At 55.0% G+C, this 27,962-nt stretch overlaps 1 protein-coding gene and 1 long non-coding RNA gene across 8 annotated transcripts; one reads left to right on the top strand and one right to left on the bottom strand.

Annotated features, from left to right (window-relative positions):
• The first annotated feature begins 3,512 nt into the window (after nucleotides 1–3,512).
• LOC117795803 lies at nucleotides 3,513–5,937 on the top strand. The gene is made up of 3 exons (XR_004619959.1): nucleotides 3,513–4,292; nucleotides 4,607–5,201; nucleotides 5,789–5,937. It is a non-coding gene; the product is annotated as an uncharacterized LOC117795803 (long non-coding RNA).
• A 4,774-nt stretch (nucleotides 5,938–10,711) lies between these two features.
• LOC105235975 lies at nucleotides 10,712–24,869 on the bottom strand. Of its 7 annotated transcripts, XM_034640282.1 has the most exons (9): nucleotides 24,759–24,869; nucleotides 23,545–23,765; nucleotides 23,306–23,460; nucleotides 22,785–22,897; nucleotides 22,528–22,659; nucleotides 21,687–22,079; nucleotides 20,015–21,229; nucleotides 16,804–17,083; nucleotides 10,712–12,442 (listed from the first exon to the last, which is right to left on the bottom strand). In XM_034640282.1, the coding sequence occupies exons 1-6, from the start codon at nucleotides 24,867–24,869 to the stop codon at nucleotides 21,744–21,746; spliced, it is 1,068 nt and encodes a 355-aa protein (XP_034496173.1). In that variant the 3' UTR covers nucleotides 10,712–12,442; nucleotides 16,804–17,083; nucleotides 20,015–21,229; nucleotides 21,687–21,743. The 7 variants fall into 7 exon arrangements, 2 of the variants coding, with proteins under 2 accessions (XP_034496173.1, XP_034496172.1); XM_034640281.1 differs by having other exon boundaries at nucleotides 23,306–23,745; nucleotides 24,759–24,850; XR_004619489.1 differs by lacking the exons at nucleotides 23,306–23,460; nucleotides 24,759–24,869 and having other exon boundaries at nucleotides 23,545–24,185.
• Between the last annotated feature and the right edge of the window lie 3,093 nt (nucleotides 24,870–27,962).

Here is a 27,962-nt window from a genome sequence, read left to right as displayed (position 1 = left end):
ACTTCTCAGAAGTGTCTTGTCAGTTGCAATCTGGATCCCTTAAATATCCTTTGAAAATGCAAGTACCTTTTGATTACTTAGCTGTGTGCTTTGACTAGCCAACTCTGACCCTTGTAGAGCAAAAGGTTATTTGGATTACATTTGAAACCACAACTTGGGCTCTTAAAAAAAAAAATCCGGGGTTAAAACAGATAAAACCAAGAGAAGTCAACATGATGATGTTCACATGCCATAAATCGGGCCTTTTGATTTGGAATAATTTAGGGAGGATAAAATCAATTCACTGCCAGGCTAGAGAAAGGACACAGATGTCAAAGTAAAATATTCAAAAAATAAAAAACATAACTCTCAGAGAAGCACACAGTGAGAATACGTCACAGTAATTTTTTCATGAATGAGGGAACTAGCGGATGGCAAAGTTGGTTCGAAAGTGGTAAAAGTAAACCATAAAAAAGATACAAAACTGGTTCGTGTCTTGTGTCCTATGGGGGAAAAAAGCTAAACTGAGGTTATCTTTTCTACTGACCATGAATCATTTGTATCTCTTCTGGACAATCACTGCCAACTTATCAACCTTCTACCAGTTCTAATCTGGGCTCTGGACAAGAATAAATGGTAAGTCACACGAAGTTAAACCCGAGAATCAGATCACTTTTATTGGGGAGCATTAGACATTGTTCTAGGACGATTCTGGAAGAACACATAATAATCTTTCCCCCTCATTTCCAAGTTTGAGTGATATCTCAAGACCATAAAATGGGAAATAGATGGGTGATGCTTTGAGGCCTGAGGACTGGGACCTTACCTTTCCTACTCACCCGTGTGTGTGCACACGGCCATTTGCACACATGCACACATGTGCGGAGGCATGCACACACCTGGGTTGGAAAATTCCTCCTGGGGTGGAGTGTAACCCTGTTAAAACCCACTCCCCATGCTGCCCGCTGGTAACACGGGTCCGATTTGGTGGCTATAAGCACAAGTCAACAGAAGGCCGTCGGGCAGTTATCTGCGTCTCTCAAAGAACATCAGAGGGTACAGTTCGTGACCAACAACGTGACAATGCAGACCACATCCACTCTGGAGAGCCGGCCTTCTAGAAGCTCCAGGCTTTTTCAGACTCCCTGCCTGTTGAGGGATAGGCTCTCTCCCATCCACCAAATCTCTATTCTTTTCATGTAGACAAACTTGGCTTCTCTGGGCAGGTCCTCCCCTCTCCCCTTCCATCCACTCCCCTCCCGCTACTGCGTCACCAAATTCTGGGAAGTGGTTCGCAAGGGGTAGTCCTCGATTTGGGGGCCAGAGCAGGGGCCGGGTCAGGAGGCAAGAATGAGCACACAGTAATACGTCCCACGTACTACATATCGTGTCTGCAACCACAAGCCAAAGAAGGTTCAGGTGGAAAGAATGCTGTGTGCTATACACACGTACACACAAGCATCCACACGTGTGCTCACACGCACACACGCACACACACACACACACACAGGTACTGTGAAGCCCCACGCAGCTTGCGGTCTGGGGCCTCTCATTTCCAAGGTCCTGGGAAGGGCTCTAACAATTCTGTGTTCACCATTTTATCTTCATTTTCTCAGTGAAGGCCTCCAACAGTGTAAGCATCAGGCCCCACAGAACCTGCCTCCACCTGCTCCTTCTCTAATAATTGGAAAAGAGTTGCCGTGATAGGAGGCTTTTGGGGGTTTTCCACCAGCTGTGTCTTCTGGGGTGCGCACAGCCCCCTTTCCTGGTGGTTAATCTTGCTCCAGTGGAGTGGGACCTGCGCCAGCCTGGGGTCTGCCAAGCTGCTTCTTGGGGGAGCTCGGGGACCCCTCTCGGTCCCATGGTGACCAGGCCGTTTCCCATCTGATGGCTGGGAAGAAGAGAGGCTGGCATGTGGCCCTGGGGGCCCGAGGGGGCGATCCCAAGACTAAATGACATCTTAATTACCCAAGTCCCACTCTTCCCTCTGCTTCCTGTCCCACAGCTGGGAGGCCCCAACAGCCTCCAGAGCCCCGGATCCGGATCCTGCCTAATCAGCTCTGCCACCGGCCTGACGCGCCTCCCGAGCCCCCTGGGCCTCTGTTGCTCACCGATTTGGGGAACTGGGGGCTTATCTTTAAGGAGCAGATGGAGAAGTTCTCATTTTTTATTAAAGCCATCCAGCCTGCATGGAAAAAGTAATCTGCTGGCAGCTGCTAGAATAGCTATTTTAAATGCATTTCCCTAGATCCTCAGCTGTCCAATGGGGCTGGATTTCTCTCCATCTCCTCTCCTGGAACACAGCCAAGTGCTGGTGTCCTGCTCAAAGCTGGGGGGGAGGGGCTCCTGCATGATGGGGGGACACAGAGGGAGCCACGCCGAGTCTTTGCCAGTGTCTCCTGGTTCGCAGCTGTCTGCTTCCAGCTGGCATGAGGACCAGGTGCCCAGTGCCCAGGACAGCCTCCTGTGGACACTCGATGCCCGCTGGCTGGGGTCCTGGGAACGCAGAGAAACTTCACAGAGCTCCCTTTCAAGCCCCACCCCCCCACCCCCATCCACGATCTGCGCTGTCAATCTTCCTATAAGCAGCCTTCGAACCCTACCACCCCCAGGCCTGGCCTCCGTGGCGATGGTGCAGTGACTAAGGTGGGTGAGGTTCCTGCCCCCGTGGAGCTCCCCTTTGGTGTGGAGGAAGGAGGAGAAGCAGCCGGCAGGTATACACGTGCACGGAGAAAGTCATCTCAGAGAGCTGAGTGTGGACGCAGCAAAGCGGCGTGACGGGATGGAGTGTGGCTGCTGGTCCGGGGAGGCTGCGTGACACGGGGGTCAGAGCAGGCCTCACGGAGGAGGGACTGGCCAGCAGAGAGGCGAAGGAGCCAGCCGCGTGCTGACCTGGAGGAGCGGATTCCAGACTGTGGGGCCAGCATGTGCAAAGGCCCTGAGGGTCCTGTGCTTTAGGAGGCCCAGAGTGGCTGGAAGAAAGTGAGAGAGGCGACATGGGACAGATGGGGGGCACAGGACAAGAATCTGGTATTATTCTGCAGTGACCATGGAGCCCACAGGGTGACAGAGATGGTCAGAGGCAGGCAGCGTGTGCAGGACATGTGAGGGCAGGTGCACTTGGCTCTTAGTCTGGGCTCCCCCAGAGGCCGACTCCGACCCAGGCAGGGAAGCAGTTTCTCTGGGAGTCCCTCCCAGGAAGCATCGGTGGGGAGTGGGGGCCTGAGCAGGGAACGGCAGACAGTGGCTTGAGGTCACTGCTATGGGCACCAGGCCCCCCTCCACTGCCGACCCCGGGGGGCAGGGCGGAGTAAGGGCCCCTGGGATGAGGAGGCTGGGATGTTGATGGACCAGCCCTAATCCCTCATCCAGCCCAGGTGAGGCTGCTCCTGGGGGCCACAGTGGACGACCCCCCCCAACAGAAGGTCACCACATGCAGTGGGAAGCCCTTTCTGGGTGGGACAGAGCAGAACAGAGAGGGCGGGTGAGTGGCGGTGGGGCACAGAGAGCAGGCTTGGTGTCCCCGTGGGGGTGTGGAGTCTCCTCGGGGAATGGAAACCTGAGCCCCACCCTGCAGGGCTATCAGGCCCCTGTTTGTGGGGTGTGCATACAGAGCTTAGCAGGGAGCCTAGTTCAGTGAGAAGTTCTCCTCCTAGTAAGAACAGGGTGGTTCTGTTCTGCTCCAGGAAACGGTGCCCAAGGAGTGAGCGGCCAGAGGGCTGATGAGAAAGAAGGAGGCTGGGGGAAGGGGTGAGGGATGTCAGGATTCTAGGAGAACGTGGCCCAAGGAAGGGGCAGCTGTAGGCCCAAGGTCTGCCTCCTGCAGGTGCGATGTCTGAGCCGCCCACTCCCGGGGTCCCCGCATGCTGCGTGCACTTTCCACAGAGACACCCCATAGGGACACCCCGCAACCCCCTGGACGAGACCCTCAGACAGTGTTTGCTTAATGAATAATGAAAAGAAATAGAAAATCAAGAGAACCAAGGTCTAGGCCCTGTGCTCTTCAAACAAGACACACGGAGAGAGCCACCCTATACTCTAGGCAGGGGGTTCTTAGCAGGCACAGTGGGGCCTTTCTGGAGTGGTTGTCACCACTGGGGTGGGGCTGGGGCTACAGTCAAGCAGCTGAGGCCAGGGAAGCTGCTAACACCCCAAAATACACAGTGCAGCCCCCACCACAAAGAACATCCAGCCCACAGGTCAATGGTGTGATTGGAAACCCCACTCTAGGGGAAAGATGAATGTTCCAGAATGTTCCAGATACACAGACTGGACTCCTATCACCTGGAGACTGCTTGGCTTCCTGACCCAGGGTGAGTCACTTGCTCTCTCTCTGTGCCTCGCTCCCTCTACCTGCAAGCCGGGTTGCTTCCCCCCATGGCTTTCTCCCTTGACTCTTTCCAGGGCAAACAGAACCCTTATACGAATGAGGCTTTTTAAAAATTTTATTTCACTGCCTAGAAATCCGAGGGAGGGAAAAAAGTCACCTCCGGCCCCAGGCTGGAAGAGCTGCCTCATTTCTTTCTGGAAAGAATCTGCTCTTAACCCCTAGACGGGCAGCTGGGCTCTGAGCATCCCCCCCTACAAGGTCAAATCAGTTTAACGCGGTCATCTCTCTTCTTCAAAGGGTTGGTGTCTGGCTCCCTGAGCCAGAGCCTTTTCATGAGGCCCCCAGAGAAACGAGGCGATTCAGCTATTACCTGGACAGGTAACCTTCTTGGAAGGAAGTGCAATCTCTGCTCTCAAAGAGATTTGAAAACCCTCCAACAGGCAACTCTTTCTAATTGTTCTGGCACTTTCCCCTGCCTTGCTGGGTTTTCATCTAAAGGGAAGTTCCTGAAAGCCCGAGACAATGCTGGGTCTCCAGGCCAACCTCACATTTGCTCCCCCTGCGCTCAAGGATCATAAGCCCCCAGGAGCCGCTCTTGAACTGGGAGGATTTAAACCACACAAGGGAAGTATTAAACCCAAAGAATGCAATCTTCTTGTCCCATCGGAGACACCCGTCAATATTCCTACACAGATAAATCACTCATTGGCCAGAAGGATGGGTGGGGAGCAATGATAAATCATCGTGTATTTCTCCTTAACTCTCGTGTTCTTGAGCAAACTTTCTCCCGGGCTATGTCGCCAGCATTGGAAGCACCCCTCTGGGGCAGAAAATGCCAGCATTCTTTCCAGGCCTTCTGTTTAAAATTCTGCTGAAACTTCTAAATACTCATGTAGGTATTGACTTCCAAATTCTCACCCTATTTAGCCCATGAGTATTGGGAATGACTGAGTGGGAGAAGGGGTGTCCACCATGGGTAAAGGGCTCCATCGCTAGGATCGGGGGGGGCCTGGGTTAGCGTCTGGCTCTCGGTTAGGGGTTTGCTGTCCTTAGGCACTTATGCAAGTGGGTGGGAGGTAGGTAAGGGCAGGAGAAAGGGGCCTGATGCTATCAGTCTTGGACACTTAGATGCAGAGGGAAGCTGGGCTCCCAGGCAACTGGTTTCAAATCCCGGCTGTCCCCCTGTCTTAGGTGTGTGACCTTGGTCACAGGACAGCTGCTGTGAGGCTCAGCTTTCTCATCCGTGAGACGGGGATCATGGTAGCCCCGCCCTTCTGCTCGGTGGCCTCGTGCCCACAGGAGTGTGCCCAACAGGCCCATGCAAATCCCCGATGATCGGGCCCAGACACCGGTCTGTAGGCAACGGGAACACATGGCCCTGGGCTCGCAGGATGGAGGTTTGAAATGCATTCCTGAGAGGCATTTCATTTCTGCGGGATGATGCATTGATAACCGTGAGTCCTTTATGTCTCTCCCCAGGCTGCAGAGAAAACATGCTGTGCCTCGAACAAATTGAGCTCAGGATCCAAACAGCCCAGGAGACGGAGCCCAGCCCCACTTCCTGTCCCTGGAGGGTCCCTTGCACCCTCGGCTCCTGAGGGTCACGGCTTTGAAATAAAAAGCCTGAAAAAAACAGAATCGACTTACTTAGTTGGGGTCTTGAGTTTTGGTGACTTGATTCGGCAAGCCCCCCCCGCCCCCATCCCATGACCTAGGCTAATGTGGAGTGGGGCCGGTCGGTCACCCAGTAAAGGACAACCAAAAGGAGTCTGTCAACTTAAACACGGGAGGAACGCGAGGCCCAGAGCGGGAGGCTGGGCCCACGCTCACCCCGCGAGTCAGGGCACAGCTGGACCACAGCCGTGTATGTGACTCGGGAGACTTCCTGGGCCTATGTTGAGTCACCGGTTCACTCATTCGTTCCATGGAGGCGAGGGCAGCAGGAACAGACCTGGGGGGACCTGTGACCCAGCCACTCCCTGGTGCCAGGGGCCACGGGGAGAAAAGCGGGGTTGTCCCCCCGCCACCTGCTGTGTTATGTTGGAGTACCCCCCCCCCCGCCCGGCCTTCCCACCGGGAAACATATGCAGGTCTCCTTGGGGTCTCTCACCCATGGAGCCCGAGCTAGTCCCCCACCGTTTCCCCTTTCCACATTGCTTATGAAATGAGGTCACTCTTTATTTCAGTTCATCTTGAAAGGAGTCCTTTCCTTTAAAACATCGGGGTTCCTGCCCTTCATTTTTCCCCCTTCGGACCTCCTGGAGGAAGGGCCCCGTCTCAGCCCCTTTCTCACGCCCCCCCAGCCAGTGCATGGACATGACCGCCTGTCTGCCGTGTCACTGAGCACAGCCGGCCGAGAGCACGCACCCCACCCCTGCCCCCTGACAAGCACGACCTGAGCATAGCTGCAGGCCAGGCACCGGTCCAGGTGCTGGGGACGCCGCAGGAACTGCCCACGTAGGTCAGTCTTCATCTGGCCACTTTCCAGACTCCATCCCCTGGGGTCGGACAGCCTGCCTTGGGCCAGCTTCGCAACCTATGGACAAGGCGGGTCTGGGGCCCTGTTCTGGGGGGTCTCCTGGGCTCCCCTCAACTCATGGACGGTTGTCTGTTGAATGTAGCAGCAGAGAGCTCGCCCAGGGTGGCCTGGCTGACGAGGACCCCTCAGGCCTCCTCAGCTGTGCAGGGACATGAGATTGATATCAAGGGAAACGCTAACTACGTTGGCGTAGTTACCCTGGTGCCTCCCACTGGGCCGGAGAAGACTCTATACTCTACCCTCCATCGCTTTTCTCAAAATTACTTTTACCTCCTTGATGTTCCTCCCGATGGATGCCACGTGGATTCTCTTCACCATGCGCTGTTACGTGCTGGGGTTGGCAGAGTGGAATTAAGTCGGACACCGGCCTCGGGCCCGTTACTGCGCGGTGCCTGTTTTCATGAATTATTTAATTTACCCTTCCCATCGGCCTTGAGGGGTTTTATGACCCCTCCCTCTTCTGGTGGACTGCTGTGTGATTGTCCATAGAGCACTTACTACTGTCGGAAACGTTCTTACTTTTTTATTTGATCCCCTGTGTGTTATTCGTTTCTCCAACTAGATCGTAGGCTCCTTGAGGGCAAGGGTCCTATCCTTTTTCTGGCTGTGTCTCCGAATCTAGAACAGTGCCTGGCACAAAGGCAGTTCTCAGGAAAGGTCAGAGGAATGGAACAGGGTGAAGGAGAACTAGAAGGTCATACCCAGGCTTCCCCATGTGCTTGGCGTCACTACACAGGCTCGGTTCCCAGGGCACACGTCCGTGGTGGTGGGAGGTGATGGGGTTGAGTTCTCAGCTCACACTGGGGCGTAAGCTCTGGGAACTTGGGCAGCGCTCCTGTGCCCTCCTTTGCCCTCCTGTGCTGGAGACAACCCAGGTGGCCCTACCTGACTTTATCCAAGCCCATCCTGGACCTGGGGCCCAAGAACCCTTTCCCCAGAAATTCTGGCTCCTGGCCTCATGCAAGAAGTTCTGCCCCTTGCTCTTCCCTCTCTCTCGCCATCCCACCCACTGCAGCCAGTGAGCCGTGGTTCTCGGCCCTGGTTGTCCGTGAGAGTCACCCTGGGCAGTTTTGAAGGCCCGCTGCTCGTTGGATCACCGTCCTACCCATGAAGTCAGCCCTGCAGGGCGGGTTCTAGGCATCCGTGCTTTCAAATCTCCCCGGGTGATTCCAACGTGCGGTGAGGGCCGAGGACCACCGACTCGGACTTTCACTGTAGGAAGTGGTGTGGCGGGTGGCGTGCTTCCCTGGGCTCGTTCCCCAGAAGCGCGCCCACGAGCTAATCCGCCAGCTCTGCTAAACGGCCTTTTACAACTTTGCCAATGGTGAGAGGGAGCCGGCAGGAGGTAAAGCTGAGTCTCCTTTCAGGAGGCAAAACCTCATCCCAGCTCCTACCGATGTATAGACCCTTCCAAGGCCCACAGAAGCATCTTTACACATTCAGAGCTTTTCAGTATTCAGAAATACTAAAACCTGGTCATTGACTGGAAACTCCGGAGCATGGGCAGGGGGTGGAGGGCCACGTAGCCTGGAACAGTGCTCTTTCGGTAAAGTTGTCGGGGAAACAAAGGCTCAAGCCGTTTCCCACCCCTTCCTCGTGTGTGGCAAGTCTGGCGGGAGCAACGGTCTGTGATCAGAATGGGCTGAAAGTCCCAGCACAGGGGTGAAGACTGCAGCTTGCTGAAGGGGTTGGGGGCTATGCGGGGCGCTTCCAGGGCAGTAGCTCTGAAACAGGCTCTGTGATGATCACCAGCTACCCCTCAAGGACACCGAGGCTCAGAGGAGCTGATCTCCCAGAGCCAGTGAGCCGCGGCCCTGATTCCAGCCTGGCTCCCCTGACAGAGTCTGCTCCTTACACCGGCTCCGTTCAGACGGTCGAGGGGATGGGCTCTTCCATTCGGCAGCATCTCTGGCCTCTACCCTCTAGATGCCTGTAGCACCTCCCTCCCTGATTGTGACAACCCGGCCTGTCTCCAGACATTGACAAATGCCACGGGGGAGGGGGGGCAGGACAGGATGGCCCCCAGAAAGAACTGGTGTAGACAGACTGTCTCGGGACACCTTGGTCTCATTGGCCTGAGTGGGGCCTTTACTCGGGATGGGTGCAGGTGCCCGGCCGAGAGCAGCCACCCCACAGCTGCCTCTCAGGGCTGAAAAGTACAGTGTCCCCCATTCCTGGCCCCATCCCTCCTGCCCAGCGCCTGCAGCGAGCTCTTGCCCATTTCCCGTGCTCTGTCCACAACCAATGGGCGGAAGGAGGAGATAAGCACCGACTCCAACTGTCCTGTCTCCGAGGACCCCCCGCATTTCCCTGTCTGTCTGCCTCTGCCCCACGGTTCCTCCCTCCCCGCCCAGCCCCTCCAGGACACACCCCCATCACTGGGGCTCCCGGGTTCTGGATAGGGCCTCCCCCTGCCCGAATCTCCCCTGGAACTTCTGGCTCTCCTCCCACACCGTGGCTCCTGGGGCCGAAGCTGTCTACCTGCTTCACCGCTAAGCAAGGAGCCCGCATGCAGGAGGCCCTCCGCCAAAGATTTTTAATGGACACACTAATGAGAGTGTGGAGAGAGCCATTTGGAAAGCTTTTGCCTCTAAAACACATTTTATCTTCCACTAGGGCAGGTGGGCAAGTCTGACGGTTGTGGGGGGGGATGCCTCTTTATTGGGGTCCTAGGGGGCATTACGTGTAAATATTCAGCAGTCAAGGGTTGGGTGCTTAATGGTGACAATTTGTAGCCTGGCAGGGCCAGGAGGGTTTGATGTACAAGAGGCGGAGGGTCCCTGAGTGTTGACTTCTCTCCTCTGGCCTCCTCCTGCCCCTCGACGCAGACGGTGTCCAGAGGCTGCCCCAGAAGACGCCCTGGCTTTGGGGCTTAGCCACCCCGACCTGCGGTGCCATTTTCTGACTTGGAGAAGATGGGAGTCGGGTAGCAGCCGGAGGGGTGGGGTTCATAACTGGGGAGTGGCCCAGGCAGCATGAGAACCAACTCACTCGTGGGCACTTCCGTCCCAGCCTCTCCCAGGCTCCTGAACATGCCTCCCAATTCATCCCCCCAACTCACACCAGAGAACAGGGCTGGGTTCGAGGAGGAGGAGTGTTGGGGACCGTAGGCCAGTGGTGCCACCTCCCGGGGCCTCAGTCTGTGCATCTGAAAGTCATTTTCAGAACAAGCCCCAACACACGTGCACACACATGCACACACACATAAACACACACACGTACACACGCACAGAGTTGGCTCAAGGCTGGCCCACTTGCTGTCTAGACAGGGCTGGGAGCTGAACGGTTTCCTGCTGTGGGAGGTAGGCAGCCTGGAGCTGCAGAGCTGCCTGCACACTCATGCACACTCATGCACGCACACATGCGCACGGGGATGGCTCAGTGATGCTTCGGTAACATTCAGAGGATGACGGATCACTGTCAGGTGAAATTCCAGTGCATTGAGGGCTGGACAGTCAGCTCCTGCTCTTTGGATCCCTAGCAGTAAACCATCGTTTATCTTGGAATTAAGGAAAGCGTGGCCGCCGGCGCTGTTCTTCCGCCGCTCCCTTGGTGGGTGTTCCAATCCGCGAGCCTGGACGCTCCTGCCATCTGCCCCTCCGCAGGGAGCTGGCAGGCACCACCGAGGCCCCCAGCCAGCACTGAGGGTCTGGACTCAGGGATGCGAGGGTCTCCTTCGCAGCCCCTGGAAGCTGCCTCCGACAGACAGGAAGGAGGGGACACGCATGCGGCTGCCCGAGCCGCCGCTGCTCCCTTAAAATATTCCAGTCACATCGCCGACGGCGAAGCCGTAACCCGGGTGCATTGTAACAGAGGGAGAATTTCATTTTGTTTTTGAAATGCTGTTATTACACACTCGGGAAACCCACAAAGGCACCTTGGCAGGACAGGATCAAATAAATACCTGAACTCGGAGCGCGGCAACATTTACTTAGCAAATGACATTTTAATGCCGTGAGTCGAATTTACATACTAATTAAAATTTCCCTTTAAAACATGGAGACTTTTGGCCTCTCCGCCTACCCACAGTGACAAAGATTAAAAGATGTTTTATTACGTCCTGTCAAACAGAGCTCACTGGGAACGGTGGGCGCACATCCGCACCAGCCCCGATCGCCCCCCGGGCAAATCCAGCCGCCTGGCCTCCACCCACTGCCCAGCAGGGCTGGGGTCCAGGGACCCTGCTCCTCTGAGCTGGGGTCTCAGCTCTAAGGAGCTGCGACGGGGGTGCAGGGGAGACTTTGCGTCTGGTTCAGTGCCTCCAGAGAACATGTTTCTGGTCTTTGGTGATCCTGGCATAACTTGAAAGAAAGTGCTACAGCCACTGTGGCAGGAGAGACACTGGAGGCTTAATTTTGTTCTGGGGGCTCAGGGTCCCAGGGAAGCAGGGAGAGGGTGCTGGCATAGCCACGTGCGCCCCTTGTCTCCCCTTCCCTCCCAAGGTTCCCGTTGATCATAAGCGTGGTTCTTTGGGAAGCAGCCCCCTTCTGGACACTGGACAAGTAAGGGGTCCCAGATGGTCTCCCTTCCACTGGAGGCCACACTGACTTTCCATCAGCTCATGTGCCCAAAATCCCTCCTTTCCTGCTTGTTCAGGGGCTGCTCTGCCTCAAGGGTCCCCTGACACCCTGCTCAGTCATTTGATGAATGTTTATTAAATACCTGGTCCAGCAGCATCCTAGGAAGACGGGCAAGACCCCTGCCACCTCGAAGCTTGCCCGTCAGCCAGGGAGGCGGACGTTACATCAACGGCTAATCCCCGAGGACAGGAAGTACTCTGATGCCCATAGAAATCTGTGCACGAGTCCAGGTCCAAGTTCACGCTCTCTGTCTCTCGACATATTAACTCAGTCAAGCCTCGCAACCGCCCATGAGGCAAGTCCCATCTGCCATGAGCATCACGGTCACTTCACAGATGAGTTGTCAGAGGCACAGATACCCTAAGTAACTCGCCCAAATCGCACAGCGTCTTAGCAGCAAAGTACACTGTGAACTCACAACACTGAGCCCCCAAATGTGCCTGTGACTCCCTCTCATAGGTACTCGAGGAAAATAAAATGGGCTCTCAGGAGAGTGAGTGGCTGAAGACTAGGTCTGCTTTCTTTCTTTTTGGTTATTTTAGGTAAACTTCGATGGAAGTAGGACTCCCATTCGGAAAAGCATGCAAACCAGAAGCACGCGTTGGGCTCCGTGAGCCTTTGCAAGGTGACCACGCCGTGAAGACCATGGTGTTCCAGCCCAAGAAGCCTCCCGCCCCATCCCAGTCCCCCCCCCGCCCCACATCTGTCCCCATGGACGTGTCTTGTCCCTTCTGGAACTGAATGTAGACGGAGCCATACCGCAGGTGCACTCGGCTGTCTGGTTTCTTCCACGTCACTCCAAGCGTGCGAGATTCCTCCGTGTGGCTGGATGTGAGCACGGTTCCGCGGTACGAAGGACACCGTGACGCACCCTTTCCACAGGGGCACACACTGCGCTGTTTCCAGCGCGGGGCTGTTGTGAATAGTGCCGGGGTGAAGCTCTTGCGCGTGGCTTTTGTGCACACATGTACATCCATCCGTTGGGTCTCCGCCCAGGATCAGAACGGATGGACCCTAAGGGATAAATACGTTCGGCTTTTCCAAATACTGCCAAAGCATCTGTTAAAGTCAAACCTGGTTCGCACTCACACCAGCAAGCAGTTACTCCACATTTTAGCCCAGCCTGGTGTTGCCTGAGTTTTAAATTTTAGTAATTCCGGTGGGTGTGTGTCATATGTTGCTCTGCCTTTATTTTGCATTATCCTAATGAGTAATGAGGTGGATCCCCTTGATGTGTTGACTGGCAGCTGGAATGTTCCCTCATGTGGTGTGCCCTCTTTCTTGTGGGTTACCTTTTTCTTACTCATTTGCAGGAGTTCTTTGTATATTCTGAATATCCGGGTCCTTTATTGAATATCTATGCTGTGAATATTCCGTCCTACCCTGTGGCCTGCTGGTTACTTTCTTGTTGGTTTCTCTTGCCGGATAGATGTTCTTAATTTTTATTTTATTTTAAAACAGTTTAGCAATCTTTCCTCTTCAACCAATGCTCCAGGATTCTTTGCCTACCCCAGGGCATAAAGATCACTTCCTATGTTTCTGTCTCGAAGCCTCATACTTTTGACTGTACATTTAGATTTACAAATACTCTTAGAATTACTTTTTGCATATGATGTGAGGGAGGGGTCAGAGAAGGCCTCTCTGAGTTGGAGAAGCCAGAGCCCACTCTGGGCCTGGGGCAGATCAGCGTGGATTACAGTGAGGGCAGCAGAGAGAAGGCAGTCTCTCTCTCGGGAGCACTGGAAGCTGCTATGGGATTTAAAGAACAGAGGGAAAGACAAGATGGCCCGAGCCGCTGGGTGGGCAGCAGTGTGTAAAACCAAAGGGTCTGGAGCATTCTCATGACAGTGGGTCAGCCTTCTGGCACCTCTGAGCACATCAAGCCCTATGTCCTGCTTGACCTACTGGTCACCCATCCTCCCCTGGGACCCTCCTGGGCCACTCTGACTATGGTTCTCTCCTCTCCTTCTCCACCCCAGGCTCAGCCTGGTCCCTTGTGGGGACCCCGGCACACACTCTCCTACCTCTGCTCTCTCCTAAAAAGCCAGGTTGTCCCTCACCCCAGTATTTTAGGATTCACCCAAGCCCTCTTCTTCAGTCTCTCGTTTCCTCTCTAGAGTCCCTCTCCCACTCTTGACTGTTTTCACTGACCCAGCAGCTGACTGCTCTGCCCTGAAGGAAACGACTGTTCTGCCAGGAGGGAGATGGAGTGTCTCCTCCACTAGGTGATATCTGCTTGATGCCCAAAATGTTCCTGCCTACAGATGTTCTCTTAGGGACTCAGTCTGAGAAAGGTGTCAACGGGAGCCCTGTGGAAGCTGCTGGCAAGTATTAGATCCCGAGACTTTGTGCAGCTGGCCCATAGGCCTTCGATGCGTCTCCATGGAAGGAGCTGTGGGCCACAAGTCCCCACCTGCAGACGAGACCCTCATAGCCCAGCTTCAAGGGAGGGACCACTTCTGTTCTGCCAAGAGACGTATCATGGCAATAGATGACCAGAATGGGGGTCCTTTGCCTTGGCAGAAAAGACAAAGCCTTCAACCATTAAAATAATTCCACCTCCATCCCCATCTGATCTCACCTCCAGCATCCTCCCGTGGAAGGTGAGCTCCAGGCTGGGACCATGCACTGGAAAGAAATGGTAGGTTTTCTGGTCTCAGAGCACTCTCCCCACACCACCCCCCATATGCACACAATCCAGAACGTTCCATTCCTCCTGAACACAGTTTTCTTGATTGCTGTCCTTAAAAATATAGGTCTTACATTAGGGATTAGAATTTTCCAGCAGTCACATGGATAATGAGAACCAGCTGAGAGTCTGTTTTGGAAAAATTAAAGACCACAAGGAAAGGCTCTCCAAAACACAAAACCAAAAGTATGTTCCTGTCCCATAAGTGAGAAACCCACGGATATGCTGTTTATCTGTTTGTTTTTACTTAGAGGAGTGCTTTAGAGGAGCAAGCTCTCCCGTGGGAGGATTTACAAATGTGATGAGTGGGGGCAGATGTGGCATTATTTAAATGTCTGGAAGTATTGTCTTCTCTGTCAAAGCTGAGGAGCCCCTCTTCTGCTTGTCTACCACCGCATAACAAATTATCCCAAGCACCATGGCTTCAAATGGCAACTTGCTATCACGTGCCAGCAGCCTGGGGGTCAGGCGGACAGGGCACAGTGGGAATGCATGTGTCTAGGACCTGGGCTGAGCTGACTCAAATGGCTGGGAGCTGGCCCAGCATCTCTCCCTTGCTCTCTCTACACAGTTGTCCAGGTGGATAGCTTGGGCTTCTTCATAGCATGGTGCCCTCAGGATAGTCAGACTCCTTACCTAGTGGCTCAGGGCTTCACAAGGAAGGATGTGAGGGCTGGGTGTCCTCTTATAAGCCAAGGCCTAGAGCGGGCAGAGCATCCTTTCTTACCATACCCAAGTGGTCAAACCAGTCATAGACCAGCCCAGATTCAAGTGGAGGCAACATGAACTTAACCCACCATGAAAGGAAAGTCAGATGATTTGTAACCGCCTTTAACCACCACCACCCTAAACCTGTTGGTACCTGGAAACTTCGAGGCTCGAAATTACAAATGACAAGAATCAAACCAAAAATAAATAGAATGCTCGGGCGGATCAAAGAAACAGAAAGTAGAAAATGCAACATGTTGGCCTCTCTAGGTCCCAGGGGAAAATAGAAACCATTTATTTATTCACACATGCATTTACACATTCACCCATTTGTTCAGTAAAGGGAAGACCTGCTACGTGCAAGGCACCATCCCAGGTGCTGGAGATGCAAAAGACAAGACAGACAGGGCCCTGCTACCACGGAATTTACAACCAATTGTCAGGAGGGGAAGACATTAAGCACACAATTACAAAAATATTTAACTATCAAAAGGCGACCTCATGGAATCCTAAAAACATGCCCTGGGGGGCTTTACCCAGACAGGAGGGTCAAAAGAAGTTCTTTTGAAGAAAGGCTGTGGACATAAAATGGACGTAAAGGACCAGCTGGGGTTTTCTGGGTGAGGGAAGGCGAGGGGAAAGGGGCATTCCAAGCAAAGGAAGCGGCCCAGGCAAATGCTCAGAAGTGGGAAGGCGGAGAGGAAACCACGTGGCTGGAGCAGCAGAGTGCAAGAAGGGGAGAAGGTGGACTGGACATTTCTGGGGCCCGATCCTGCAGCTTGCTAAGGATTTTGTCCCATCGTGGGGATAATGGTAAGCTCTTAGGAGGTTTTAGGCAGAGAGGGACCTAGCCAGACTTGGATGGGTCCTCTACACTCATCCTGTGGACTCAGGGAGGAAGCTGGGGGATCAGGGAGAAGTTGGCAACGGTTGTCCAGGTGAGAGGCAATGGGGACTTGCTCCAGGCAGGTGGGGTGGGAATGGAGCACATTCAGGAGGTGGAAATGACTATCCTTGGTGCTGACACAGAGCCTGGTCATGGGAGGCTCCCTATTAATATTTGTGGAAATAGAGGACACGTGAGTGAATGGACTGGGTGTCAGAGATGACACAGAGGCTTCAAGGTGGACCTCCAGGTTCGGCGTTTGAGCCCTGCAGTGGGTTTTGGAGCTGTGGGTAAAGCAGCGCCGTAGGAGAAAAAAGAGGGAGAGTGAGCTCACTTTCAGACCCAGTGAGTTTCTGGTGTCCAAGGAGAAGCCACCCCTCCCTCCCTGGGTGAGGTTCTCTCTCGGGGGCCTGGGGGGTCACTAGGGGCTTTGTTTCTGGGCATCAGCACTAGGACAGAGCCAGTCCCCTCTGCTAAGCCAGGCAACTGGCCAGAACACGACTCCCCTCAGAAGGCGGGCTCTGTCCTAGGAGAATGAACCACGGAGGGGGCGGGGAGGAGGCTGCAGCCCACCCCAAGGGCTAGACCAGCGCTTTGATGTTTCCCAGAGGGAACTGAGACTCCAGCCCCCATGTCTGACGATGCCAGTCTCAACAGGGTGCACGCCCAGCCCCGGGCCTCCAGCCTTAATTATACCCGAGACTGTTTACAGTGTGTAATTATTGCCATTAATTGACTGTGGGAGGCCACACTTCTCCCCTGCAGCCAGCTTTCTGACACTGTAATCCCCCATCCTGCTTGCCTGCTTGCAGCAGCAGGAAGGAAAGGTGGCTGGGTTCTGGCTTTATTCTATTACCAGGATATATTTATTTCTGTGATTTTGTAGAAAGATATAAGCCAGCACAAAGAAACACACACACGCACACACGCACACACGCACAACAACAAACTCCAAGTTGCTTGAATCAGTATTCTAAACATAAACAATCATTTCTGCATCTCACCTAGTGCCTGCACACCTCCCTCCCTGCCTGTCTAACCTCTCTTTCTCCCTCCATATCTGTCATGATTCGTGAGCCTTAGTTTTCTCACCTGACAAGTGGGAGGACAGTCATACCCCCCTCGGAGGTTTGCCATGAAAATTCCGTGGCTGTCAAATGTTAATGCAGTTTCTGGCGTGCGAGCCCCCACCTGCAGTAACATTGTCTGAGTTGTCACAGACAGCTCCTGTCTTCTGGGTCCTGCTTGGGAGCCATGCACGCTGACTTGGGTTTGAACTTGGCGCACACCAATCCGTGAGGACAGTGGTACTCTGGGCTCCCAGGGGAGAAGTGAGTCCAGGAAAACAGTCTTCACGTTCGATGTTCCATGTCTACACCCCAAAGCAAGTGCAGAATGAGCTGAGCAGACCTCATCAGTGTGTCCCCCTCACACCCACACTTGTACAAGCTCCTACCTTGACGGGAGGCTAGTGTGTTTCTACCCCCCATGCACTCGAAGCAGCACTCTGCAAGGGTGAACGTGCGATTGGGGTCACTCACCCTGAAGGTGGGGAAGCCAGGACTGGAACTGCACCTCTGGCTCCCAGTCCAGTGCTCCTTCCATAAGAGCAGCCACGTCAAGCCCAGGGGACATGCAGTATGTGCTGCTAATATGAGTATGCCCACACATAAGCTGAGGTCTCCCCAAAATAGTCCCCGTGGAGGAGGGCGCCCTTCACCTAGGGGCTCGCAGTCTCCCGGGCTACCAGGCCTTGTCTGGCTTGCCCTCCTTGGAACCTTAGGACCTGCTGCTATGCCGATGGCCCCTGGCTAGGCCACGTGCAGAAGCACTAGGAGGGAGCTCTGGGCCTGAACCAACACCACTGAGACCCACTGCGCTCCCTGCATGGACGTGGGCCAGTGATCCAGCCTCTTCCTGCCTCTAAGGTCAGGCAGGCTCCCAAGCAGGTCCCGAGGTCTGCATGCAAGCGATTTATTAAGGAAGGGCTCTGGGAGGTGTGACCTCACATGTAGTCCCAACCTCTCCCAATTCCCCAGCAGCTCTGGAGTGGAAACAGTCCCTCGGTTTGTCCTCACTCCAGCCAAGGGAGCTGGGCTTTCAACCCCTGCACCCATCAGTCCCCGGGGACAGTTATCGTGGGAGGCTGAGCCACGAAAACCCCGGGCTCTGTGGCTCTGTGCCTGCCGGATCCCTGCAGGTCTCCGAGAGTACAGGTGCAGGCAGAGCCGGGCTGGGGGGCACAGAGAGGTCGGGGGCTCGGGGGGACAGGAGCAGAGAGCCTCCACTGTCTGCTGCAGGCTCCCGTCTCCTTACTTGAAGAATGGGAATGGTAGTGAGACCACGGCTTAGCATAACTGCGGTGGTCTGTGGGAGCCTTGCACTCAGATGGAAGTCAGGCTGGAAATGCAGCAGATTCTTTCTGCTTCCACAGTCAGACAAGAATGCACTGGAGGCAGGGAATGGCCTCTTAATCGCCCCTTGGGAGCTGGGCCACCTGAGCCCCTGCATCTCTAAACCTTGTAGACTTGGACAGGGCACAGGTCTGGGCACTTAGAGATGCCCCAGCCAACGCAACCACATGCCTCCCCCTCCATTCCTTCTAGACTCTTCTGCGAGGGCTCGTCCTGAGGGTTTCTCAGGGCCCTAGGAGAAAGTTCCTTTAAAGACACAATGCTGGGGCTTTGTCTCCCCTCAGCCTGAAACACGCCCTCAGCACTGGTGGTGTCCTGCTCCGGGAATGAGTTCACTCAAGAGAAAACACTTTGCAAGTCCAGCTGTGTCTAGCGGGATTGGAGTGTGGGCTCACCAGGAGCCAGCCCGAGGTACAGATTTCACATCGTGTAATTAGACTAATCATAGTAATTGTATTAACTGTCACTTCTCGGAACTATACCCTATGTTTTATTATTAACACCCCCATTTTACAGGTGAGGAAACAGTCTCAAAAGGCAAAGAAACTCTCTCAAGTTTACCAACCACCTCTTGGCAGCCTCCCCACCCAGGGGTCCCGCGGCTGGGGGCGGGGGGAGAGGGGACCCAGGAAAGGAGGGGGTTCTCCTGTCCTGCCTGGGAGGGGCACGGTCTGTGGCAGGTATCACGAGCTGACGCAGCAGAACGTGCTTGGGAGGTCAGAACGGCCCCGCTCCACAGACGGAAAGCACATCAGCCACACAGGGCATCCGGGAGCAGAGTGTGGTGGTTATTAACGTATTTGAGGAAGTTGGTTTTTCTTGGCATGTCTTCCCATCAGGGTGCCCAGAAGCCAGGGTCTGGCCAGCCCCTGAGTGTGGCTCTCCCTGGGAGGGGGGGCCTGGCACGCTCCAGAGCATTCAGGGGTCCCGGCCAGGCCAGGGCAATGAGAGGGTGCAACAGACCATGTTTGTGACTGGTCTGGATCCCCTCGCTGGAATGGAGCACGGAGGCCTGGTTCTGAGCGGAAGTCATATCCAGGGGAACGAGCTCTTCAACCAGGCGTCTGCCCTCACCATTCCTGCCCCTGTCCACTGGGAGTGGACGTCCCCAAGTCCTTGTGTGAGAAGCCACAGATCTGATGAGGAATGGGCCCCTCTGGGCTGGGGCACCTGCCTCACGATGCTTGCCTGGGACTCAGCAGCCTTCCTTCTACCTACCCTTCACGGTTTAATTCTTGGGGTACAGGGGACTGATGTTGATGGTTCTTTGCTGACTTTCTCTTCTCTGTTTAAGAGGCCAACCTGATCCCCTACTCAGGGATGACCCGTCCAGGTGGCTCATGGCTGGGGAACAGGCATGCAGGTCAGCTCTGGACAACGAGATATGAGAAGACACGGTGGGGCTGCTGCCGTAGGTTTCCTCACTTTACAAAGAGATCTACAAGGAGAGATGACCCCTTCCCTGCTTTGGAATATTGTCACATCTGTGTGAGATGCTTGGAGGGTTGGCAGCCTTTTTGTGACCCTGAGGGGAAGCATCCAAAGACAAAGCCGGCATGCAGAGGATAGCAGAGAAGAAGCACAGTCTGATGCCGTTCCTGAGCCACTGAAGCAACCGACCCTGGAGCTGGCTGCCTTTAGATTTCTTGCCCAATGACCTAACCAATTATCTTCCTATGAAACCAGTTAAGACAGGACCTTCTACCACTTGTGGCGGAAGTCTCCCTAACGTGTCAGCAGGGCTCCCGTCCAGCGCTCCTGAGCTCCTTCCTGCCCCTGGTGGCAGCCGTGAAGGGGAGTAACTTTCTACTTCTTTGAGGTGCCCCCAGGAGCCCCCAGTGTAAGTGTTTGTTTGCATTCAACATCCAAAAACCTTTCTGAGCACTTACCCTCTGTTACCACGCATGTGTTCCAAGTGCTGGAGTCACAGCAATAAGACAGACCCATTTCTGCCCTCACGGAGCTCACAGCCTCATGTCTGAGCACGGGGAGGGGCCGGGTGCCGAACAAACTCCAGAAAGCCGCCCCCAGGAGCTCGTGGCCTTGTGCTGCTCAGGCTTCGAGCTTCTCCGATGTGTCAGGAATGTGCTGAACCCCCAACAGATGTTGTTGCCACATTTAACCTTCACGACTGGGGACCATGATGGTCCCGTTTTAAAGATGAGATGGTTGGGGCATCTGGGTGGCTCAGTCGGTTAATTGTCTGCCTTCCACTCAGGTCGTGGGATCAAGCCCCACATCGGGCTCTCTGCTCAGTGGAGAGCCCGCTTCTCCCTCTCCCTGCCGCTCCCCCTGCTTGTGCTCTGTAGAAATGAATAAATGAAATCTTTAAAAAAAATTAAAAAAAAAAAAGATGAGATGGTTTAGGTAGTTGCCCAAAGGCACACAACTTTTCCAGTGACAAGCAGAGAACAGGAGAGGCCCCGACTCGGGAGCACAACCCACCAGCCCACAGCTCTTCCCGCCTCCCCGAGCCATTCCCTCCGCCGGTAACTCAGCCTTGGGGCTGCTGGATGGGATGGTTGGTTGCTTGGTTGTCCTTGGCAGAAGGGCCCTCCTGTCTCATCCGCTTTAATCAGTGGGATGTGAGCCATCAGTTTGCTGATGAGAGAGAGAGAGAGAGAACCGGGAGAGCCAAGGAGCTCTGGGCTCCTGCCTTCCAGACAGCCAGGGGCTAGAGCCTCGGTCCTCAGCTCAGCTGCACAGTTGAGCCACCAGGAGCTTCAGACCCCATGCCCAGGCCAGTCCCAGGCCCGTTAGAACCCAGGCTCCCAGGGCAGGGGCAGGCCCAGGCCCCTCCACGTGAAGCCTGCAGCAAGTGAGGGGACCAGCGTTCCAGCCGAGGGAGGCGTGTGCTTGCACGTGACGGGCGAGTCTACTGTGAACCGAGGGAGGGGTGAGATGGCTAGTTCAGATCCGTGGTCCCTGCAAGGACTTTGATGTCTTTTCCTGGGGAGGCTCATACTTGAAAGGAGAATTCCGTCAGCTGTGCGGAAGCTAGCCGGGGAAGACAGGAGGACGAGGGGAGGAGCGGGGCCGGGGGCAGGGTAGTGGCTCAGCGATGATGGCTTCTGGCAGGTGTTGGACAGCTTGGACCCCTTTGCCTGGTGAAGCGGTGAGAAGTGGTTGGCGGAGCTGACCAGATTGGCCGAGGGATGGATGTGGGGGAGGGTTTTTCTTAAAAAGTGGGGAAAACTTTACAGCATTTTTGGTGCTAGTAGAGATGACCCAGCAGAGGGGGCAGTGTGGGTGGTCCAGAGGCAAATGGACGGCGCTGGTGCCTGAGTGGAGGGATGGATGGGGTCGGCGGGGGGTGTGGCGACACTTTAGAAACCCTCCTCCTGTGGCTCTGAACCAGGTGGACAATGGGGAGCAGTGGAGATTTGGGGAGAGAAGCAGAGACTGAGAAGTAGCTATCCAAGAAAGCGGAAGGGAAAAGAGACTAGGGACATGAAGCCAATTTACCAGGCAGCTCCAAAGGCCCGTGCAACATTGACAGTTAAGGGGCAACTTCTAAAATCATTTAAGCTGCAAAATAATGCGGTTGGTGACAATACCTACCTCGGAGCCAGAGTGATCTGGGCGCACGTCCTGGCACTGTTCAGTCGCAGTCAAGGTTCATCCCCTCTGAGCCTCTGTTTCTTCCTCTGTAAAATGGAGATGGTGAGTCTCCCTGGTGGGGTTGTGGGAGGACCAGATGCGGTGACACGGGGAACCTGGTAAGGGACACAGACACAGGAGACAGAGTGATTCTCGCCCGCCTTTCTGAGCCCTCCCTGAACTTCCCGTTGGTTGTCCCAAGCATTCTGACTTTTCTAGAACTCGCCGCCGTTCTGTGCTTTCTGTTGGTACGTGTGTCTCCCGATGGGACAGGGAGTTCCTCCAAGGGGAACGAGTCCTAGTCCTCTTGGGTCCCGTGGCCGGCAGCACATCAGGCCCCTGGAGATTGCTGACCTGATGCAGACGAGAAGGAATGCCCACTGCCGGTCTGGAGAGGGAGGCGGACTCCCGTGTGGCCCACGGGTTGGGACCTGGGACCCCGGGGCAGAGTTTGCGTGCCTATTGAGGTTGTCTTCAATAAATAAAATCACAGACAGAAAGCAAGGGAAGGGGAAACAAGGAAACTGTAAAATCAATAGGCGACTGACATCAGAATTTACTGTGCGATGGGAGATACTGAAAAACCAGAGTCTGGGTCTGAAAACATCATCAGCATTTCAGAATCGCTCGAGTACCATGCCGGTGGGCAAGGGGAGCCTCACTCCACATTAGATCATCGAGCAATCGCTGAAATGTCTGCCTTTTGCTGCATAGACACTAACTCCTTCCTGACATCCTTGTGGATGGAACCGTCTCGAACCATTTCCAAAGCCATGAACAGAATTGAGAAATAATTTCCCACCTTGGTTGCTGGCACCCAAAAGAGCTGACTTGGAGTTGGTTTGTCATTATTGATTTCAAGTGAGATGTTCCCTTCAGGAAGGTTCGTGAACCTGGAAGGAGTCCGGTGGGATCCCACGTCCTGGGCAGTTTTCTACATACGGGGCATGCGGGGAGAAACCAAGCTTGGGGCTACATGTCTCTGGCCAGGGAGCCGTTAGCCACTTGCTCTCAGGGCTAATTCGCTGGGACGGATGGCGATGCCCGAGGATTCCAAACCTGTCTTTCCAGGCGTCTGTGAGCACAGTGTTCTAGTTGTGTTCCGCATTCAACCGAACACTCATCAGTCACTGATTTTGTGGCGTGCCCACTATGCTGAGTCAAGCAGAATACTGTGAAGAGCAAAGCAGGGGAGGGGGGCTCACCTATGCTCTCAACTTCCCCGGCCACCCCTTAGCTTCAATCGTCCTCTGTCTGGATTCCCTCTTCTCTCGCCAGACCCCCACTGCTTAAAGACCCGCTTCAGTGATGCCTCCTCCATAAACGTAATTTAGATCCCCTATGTTGAACAGGATTCTCTCCATGGCAAGGGACAAAAACCAACTCATCTCAGCTTAAATAAAATAGGACAATTTATTTGCTCACACAACTAAAGAATTCCGGGGGATACCTTCAGGAGATGTTTGATCTAGGAGCTTCATAGATGCCACTAGGGTGTGATCAGTTTGGCGTTGCCCCACTCCACTACACAGGGACACATGGGAACAGGGGCACAAGGGCACAGACAGCAAGGATCTTACACCCTAATGCTCTAAGCATGAGAGAGGACTTCCATCTCCCAGCATCCAGGTATGAAATCTCAGGAATGGACTTGGGTTGGGTCTGGAGTTGGAGCTTCTGGTCCGTAGCGTTGCCCTCCCCACCCACCCATCCTTGCAGTGGGAAGGGTGGTTCCCTAAAGGAGAGAGAGGTGAGGGAGTGGGGAGAATGTTGGGGATGCTCTGCCCTACACCCAGGCCCCGCCTTAATCAGAACCAACCTCTCCCTCTCCATAGGACCGTGGTGGGCAGTGGGGATCTGTCTTGCCGCATGATCTGTGAGCTTGCCTTGCTTCCCTACTGGACCAAGAGCTCCCTGGAAGGTCTTGAGTTCGTCAGTACATCCCAGGGCGTAGGGCGGGGCTGTCACCAGAGCCCTCCGCAGCCTTTGTTGGGCTGGCCTGGGGGTTTTTGGCCAGCAGCTGTGAATGAGAACCACGCCCTTTCTGGAGATTTAGAGGGTTTGAGCCATAGATCAGAAAGAGAGGCTGCAGGGTTCTGGTACATGGACAGCCAGCCACTGGAGTCCTCTCAGGAGCACCCTGCCCCCCCCAGATATCTTCCCCTTTCCCTCACACATTCATATTGACGAAGATTCTCTCTGGACCAGGCTTGAGTCAGGCTACCCTGACCTCCGCTCCACGAGGCCCCACCCTGGGCTCCGTCTCCACTGGGGCAGAGCCCTGCTGACGATCTTGCTGTGTCAGTGTGGAGAGAATCCCCAACCTCCATGTCTGATCAGGGTCCTTACCCCCCGCCCCCCTGCCCTCCGGGGTGTCTCACCCCCGTAGCTGCCCTTAGCAAGAGTCCTGTTGGTTCAGCTTATCGGGAGCCCCCCAACCCTGAGGTTCCCTAACAGTGATTTGCCATCCTGACACCCCCACCCCACCCCTGCTCCCTGGCCAGGAGTCCCCACTGCTCCTGGCGGTGGTCAGAACCCTTCCACTCCGAAGTCCCCCCCCCCACTGCCACGGTTCCTCAATAAAATCTGTTTCTGCCACTTTCATGACACCCCAGCTCCGTTTTCTTCAACAGCGAATCAGAGTCACGAGGGTTTTCATTTCTTTGAGCCAAGTTTCTGTTCCCATCCTTTGGAGAAGCATGTCGCAGCCGACCCACCCTGAGATGCCACAGCAGCTCGCCCTCCTCCTCCCTCCTCCTCCTCTTTCTTCCTTCTCTCTTCTCTCCTCCTCCTTCTCCTGCACTGAAGGGCAAACTTCAGCCCACGCACACGCCACTGACATCAGGCGAGGCCAACAACTGTCCCCCCAGAGGACAGGAAGAGGTGAAGCCACCCCTTTCTCAAAGTCTGGCAGGGCCGAGCACACAGGATGCTTCGCAGTTCCCCATGGAGGGGCTCCATGGCAGCCTTCCGGGTCAGGGGGACGCCTCGTCCGCGCCTGCTGAGGCTGCCCGAGCAGGGATGTTAACTTACCGGAGCAGACACGCCCGTGGTGCCCTGATCGGAAGGCGCGACATCCTGTATGGGCTTCCGGCCAGAGGAAGTGTGGACGAGGGCGGGGCCATCCTGGCAGCCGTGGGTCATCTACACCCCGGCCAGGATCCCAAACCTGCCAGTCACGGCAGAAGCTTGGCCAGCAGGGGAAGGATTCAGACGGGGACCAGGGAGGGCCAGGAGCAAGGCCAGAAGTGCCCAGGGGGACTTCAGTCCTGGCCCAATGGGTCTTCCCAGTTACAAAACCCAAAGGAAAGAGCCCTCCCCACGCGTGCGCCTCGAATCAACCTGTCCCACCTGCGCTCGTGGGTGGATGGCATTCGTCAGCCTCTTGATCCTGCAGTGCCATCCCCACCGGGGCCATGGCTTCGGCCGGGTCGGATGGGTTCCTTCTGCAGAGTCCGGCATCGTCTGCGTGCACCCTGCCTGGTGTGATTCCACGGCGGGGGAACGACGGGCACCCGAGGGCAGCTGTGCGTGGCCTCCCTCCCGAGGCCTCCGCGGGGAGCAAAGGCGAAGTCACGGAGCTGCGGCGGCTAACAGGCATCCCGGGAAGAAGGATGCTGCAGTTCTTCATGTGAACCGTAAATAAGGTGGCGGTGGTTTTCTGACCAAGCATATGTTTAAGGGGGTGTCTGGGGGCCTGTGCCCACCACACACCTACAAACTGCGTGTGACAGCACCTGTGGCCTTGGAGACACAGAACTCCGAGCAACGAATCTCATCTGACAGGTGGTCTCTGCAGTAAAGCCGGTGAGATAGTTCCTTCTGGGGGAAGGCAGCCCAGGCAGGGCCGCATAGACACTGGCAAGAGTTGGGAGCGATGAGGAGGGGGCTGTGGTTTGTCTCTGGGCCGGCCTGGGGGCTTCGGGGAGGAGAGTCATCATGAAGTCGAAGGTGCCCGCAGGGTCGGCTTTCCATTCGATGCCCGGCATCTGTCCCGGGGAGGGTCCCTTTCACCATCTGTCCCGCGAGGCACTGGGAGGCCTGTAGGAGACGCTCTCTTGCAGGTGACTGTTGGCAAAGTGGGGTTCCTGGGAGCTGGAGAGAGGCCTCCTTGTGCTCCAGAAAGTCACTTGTGTCCTTCTGCTTAAGAACCAAGTTCCAAACACAATGGAGTTTCCTCAAAAAGTTAAAAACAGAGCTACCCTACGACCCCGCAATTGAACTACTCAGTATTTATCCGAAGGAGGAGCATAGGGGAAGGGAAGGAAAAATAAAATAAGATGAAAATTGAGTAAGAGGCAAACCATAAGAGACTCATCACTCTAGGGAACAAGCTCTGAGGGCTGCTGGAGGGGTGGTGGCCAGGGGGATGGGGTAGCTGGGAGATGGGCATTACAGAGGGCGCGGGATCGAATGAGCACTGGGTGTTACATGCAACTGATGAATCTCTGAATTCTACCTTTGAAACTGATAACAATAGAGGAAAGAACCAAGTTCGAGGGGGGAGTACTTGCCCCGGCCTGGCTCCGTGCCCACGTCTCGCCCAGGAGAGCAGGGGCCGCTTCCTCACAGCTGCATCCCGTGTGGGACCGCAAATGGCTTCTCGGCTGGGCCAGACCGCTGCCATCGGGTCTGTGCCTCTGGGCCTGGATGCGGCCCGGGCGGTTCTCCAGCCTGGTTCCCCAGCTTCTGCACCAGGAGAGGTCCAGTAAATCCTGTCGCCTAAGTATGGCAGAGTCGGTTTCTGGCGCTCGCAACCCAAGAACCACGGCTGGTACAATCTATGAGCCGCATTTTTCTCACCTGTGAAATGGACAGAACAGCTTCCGGTGATTCTTGCTCCTGGGTGCTCACCAGGTCCCTGTGACAAGGGCTGGGTCAGGGGTTTGTGAATATTTTGGTCTTAGGACTGCTTTACCCTTTTAAAAATTACTGGGAACCCCGAAGAGCTTTTGTCTCTCGAGAGTGTATCTATCAACATTTAATGTGTTAGAAATGAAAACTAATATAACTTTAAGGCGCCAGAATCACAAGCACCCAGAGCAAGGATGTCAATCACACGTCATGTGGCTGCTGGAAAGCTTCACTGCGTTCCCATGAAAGAATGAGGGAAAGAAGGCAAATGATGGGTTAGTACTAGGAGGACGATGATTTTGAGCCTGTAAACCCTCTGAAAAGTTTCCAGGAACCCCGAGGGTTCCCTGGACCACACACTTTGAGAATCACTGTTCTCAATCCACAACCACACGTGTCTCCACTCTCTGCTGTGGGTCCACCGTGCACCTGCCAGTAGGCACGCTGTATCTAAGGGTTACGCTTCTGAATCCAGGGCCTCTCCAACTTTAGCACGTGCAAAAATCCCCGGAGAGCTTGGGGGAGCATGAATTCCTGGGCCCTGTCCACAGAGGTTCTGAAGTGGTAGGTCTGGTTGGGGCCCAAGGGCAAGCATTTCCTACAAGAGCCCAGCCTTTCAGCAGCACTGTTCTGACCCAGAAACTCAGACCAAAAAAACTAGGTTCTAAAAAGTCTTTAAATATACCTATGCCTGATTCCGAGCTCCCATCGCTCAAGGGTAATTGAATCTTGGTCATCCTAGCATGTGCAAAGGCACTGAGTCTTGCATGGAGCCAAGCATTTGCAAGCCCCTCTGGTCTTCAGTTTGTGCCAAGTCCCCCTGCTGTGCTCAATGCCAAAGCCCCAGATTTTTAGAGTTTCTGTGCCTTGTTTGGGGTCCAGGGCAGAAGCATGACCCTTTAGGCTGTTGGACCTACATGGAGGGAGGGGGGAGAGTGGGCAAGGCCCATGGTAGTCCGGGTGAAGGCAATGGGTAGGAGGCGAGGGAAGTGGGCCACAAAAGCACATTCTAGAGAAACCTACTACAGAGAAGCAATAGTGCTTAGTGATTCTCCAGGGTGTCGCGGTTCAGGGGGCAAGAGGTAGCCCTCAGGGGTATTTTTCTGCTGGATATGCTCTGGAAAGACAAGGACCTGGTTCCCTGGAATTCAGGGCCCTAACTCAGCCCAGAGCAGACGAGCGGCTGTACGCAGGGTGTTTGGAGAGAAGACCGCGAAGGGCTGCTCGCCCCCAACACCCAGCCCCACCTGATTCCTAGGCTCCAACTGCCTTGTCCGCCCCACAGTCTGATGAGTGCCCCAAAAGGAGATTAAAAGTCACTCTGGAATGCTGCTGGGAGGCTGGGAGCCGAAGTCCCGGGCCTGGAGTGTATGTTAAATACAC

This window comes from Ailuropoda melanoleuca, chromosome 13 (genome assembly GCF_002007445.2).
Source record: "Ailuropoda melanoleuca isolate Jingjing chromosome 13, ASM200744v2, whole genome shotgun sequence".
NCBI lineage: Eukaryota > Metazoa > Chordata > Mammalia > Carnivora > Ursidae > Ailuropoda > Ailuropoda melanoleuca.
This window is presented reverse-complemented; position numbering and strand designations above follow the sequence as displayed.

Excerpts from the sequence above, each read along its gene's own strand:
- LOC105235975 (XM_034640281.1), bottom strand. The coding sequence starts at position 24,850 with ATGGCCCCGCCCTCGTCCACACTTCCTCTGGCCGGAAGCCCATACAGG. Across the intron at positions 23,746-24,758 it reads CCACGGGCGTGTCTGCTCCG|CTGCTGGCCAAAAACCCCCA; the intron begins GTAAGTTAACAT and ends TCTCATTCACAG. Across the intron at positions 22,080-22,527 it reads TTTGGGTGCCAGCAACCAAG|GTCAGCAATCTCCAGGGGCC; the intron begins GTGGGAAATTAT and ends CGTCTGCATCAG.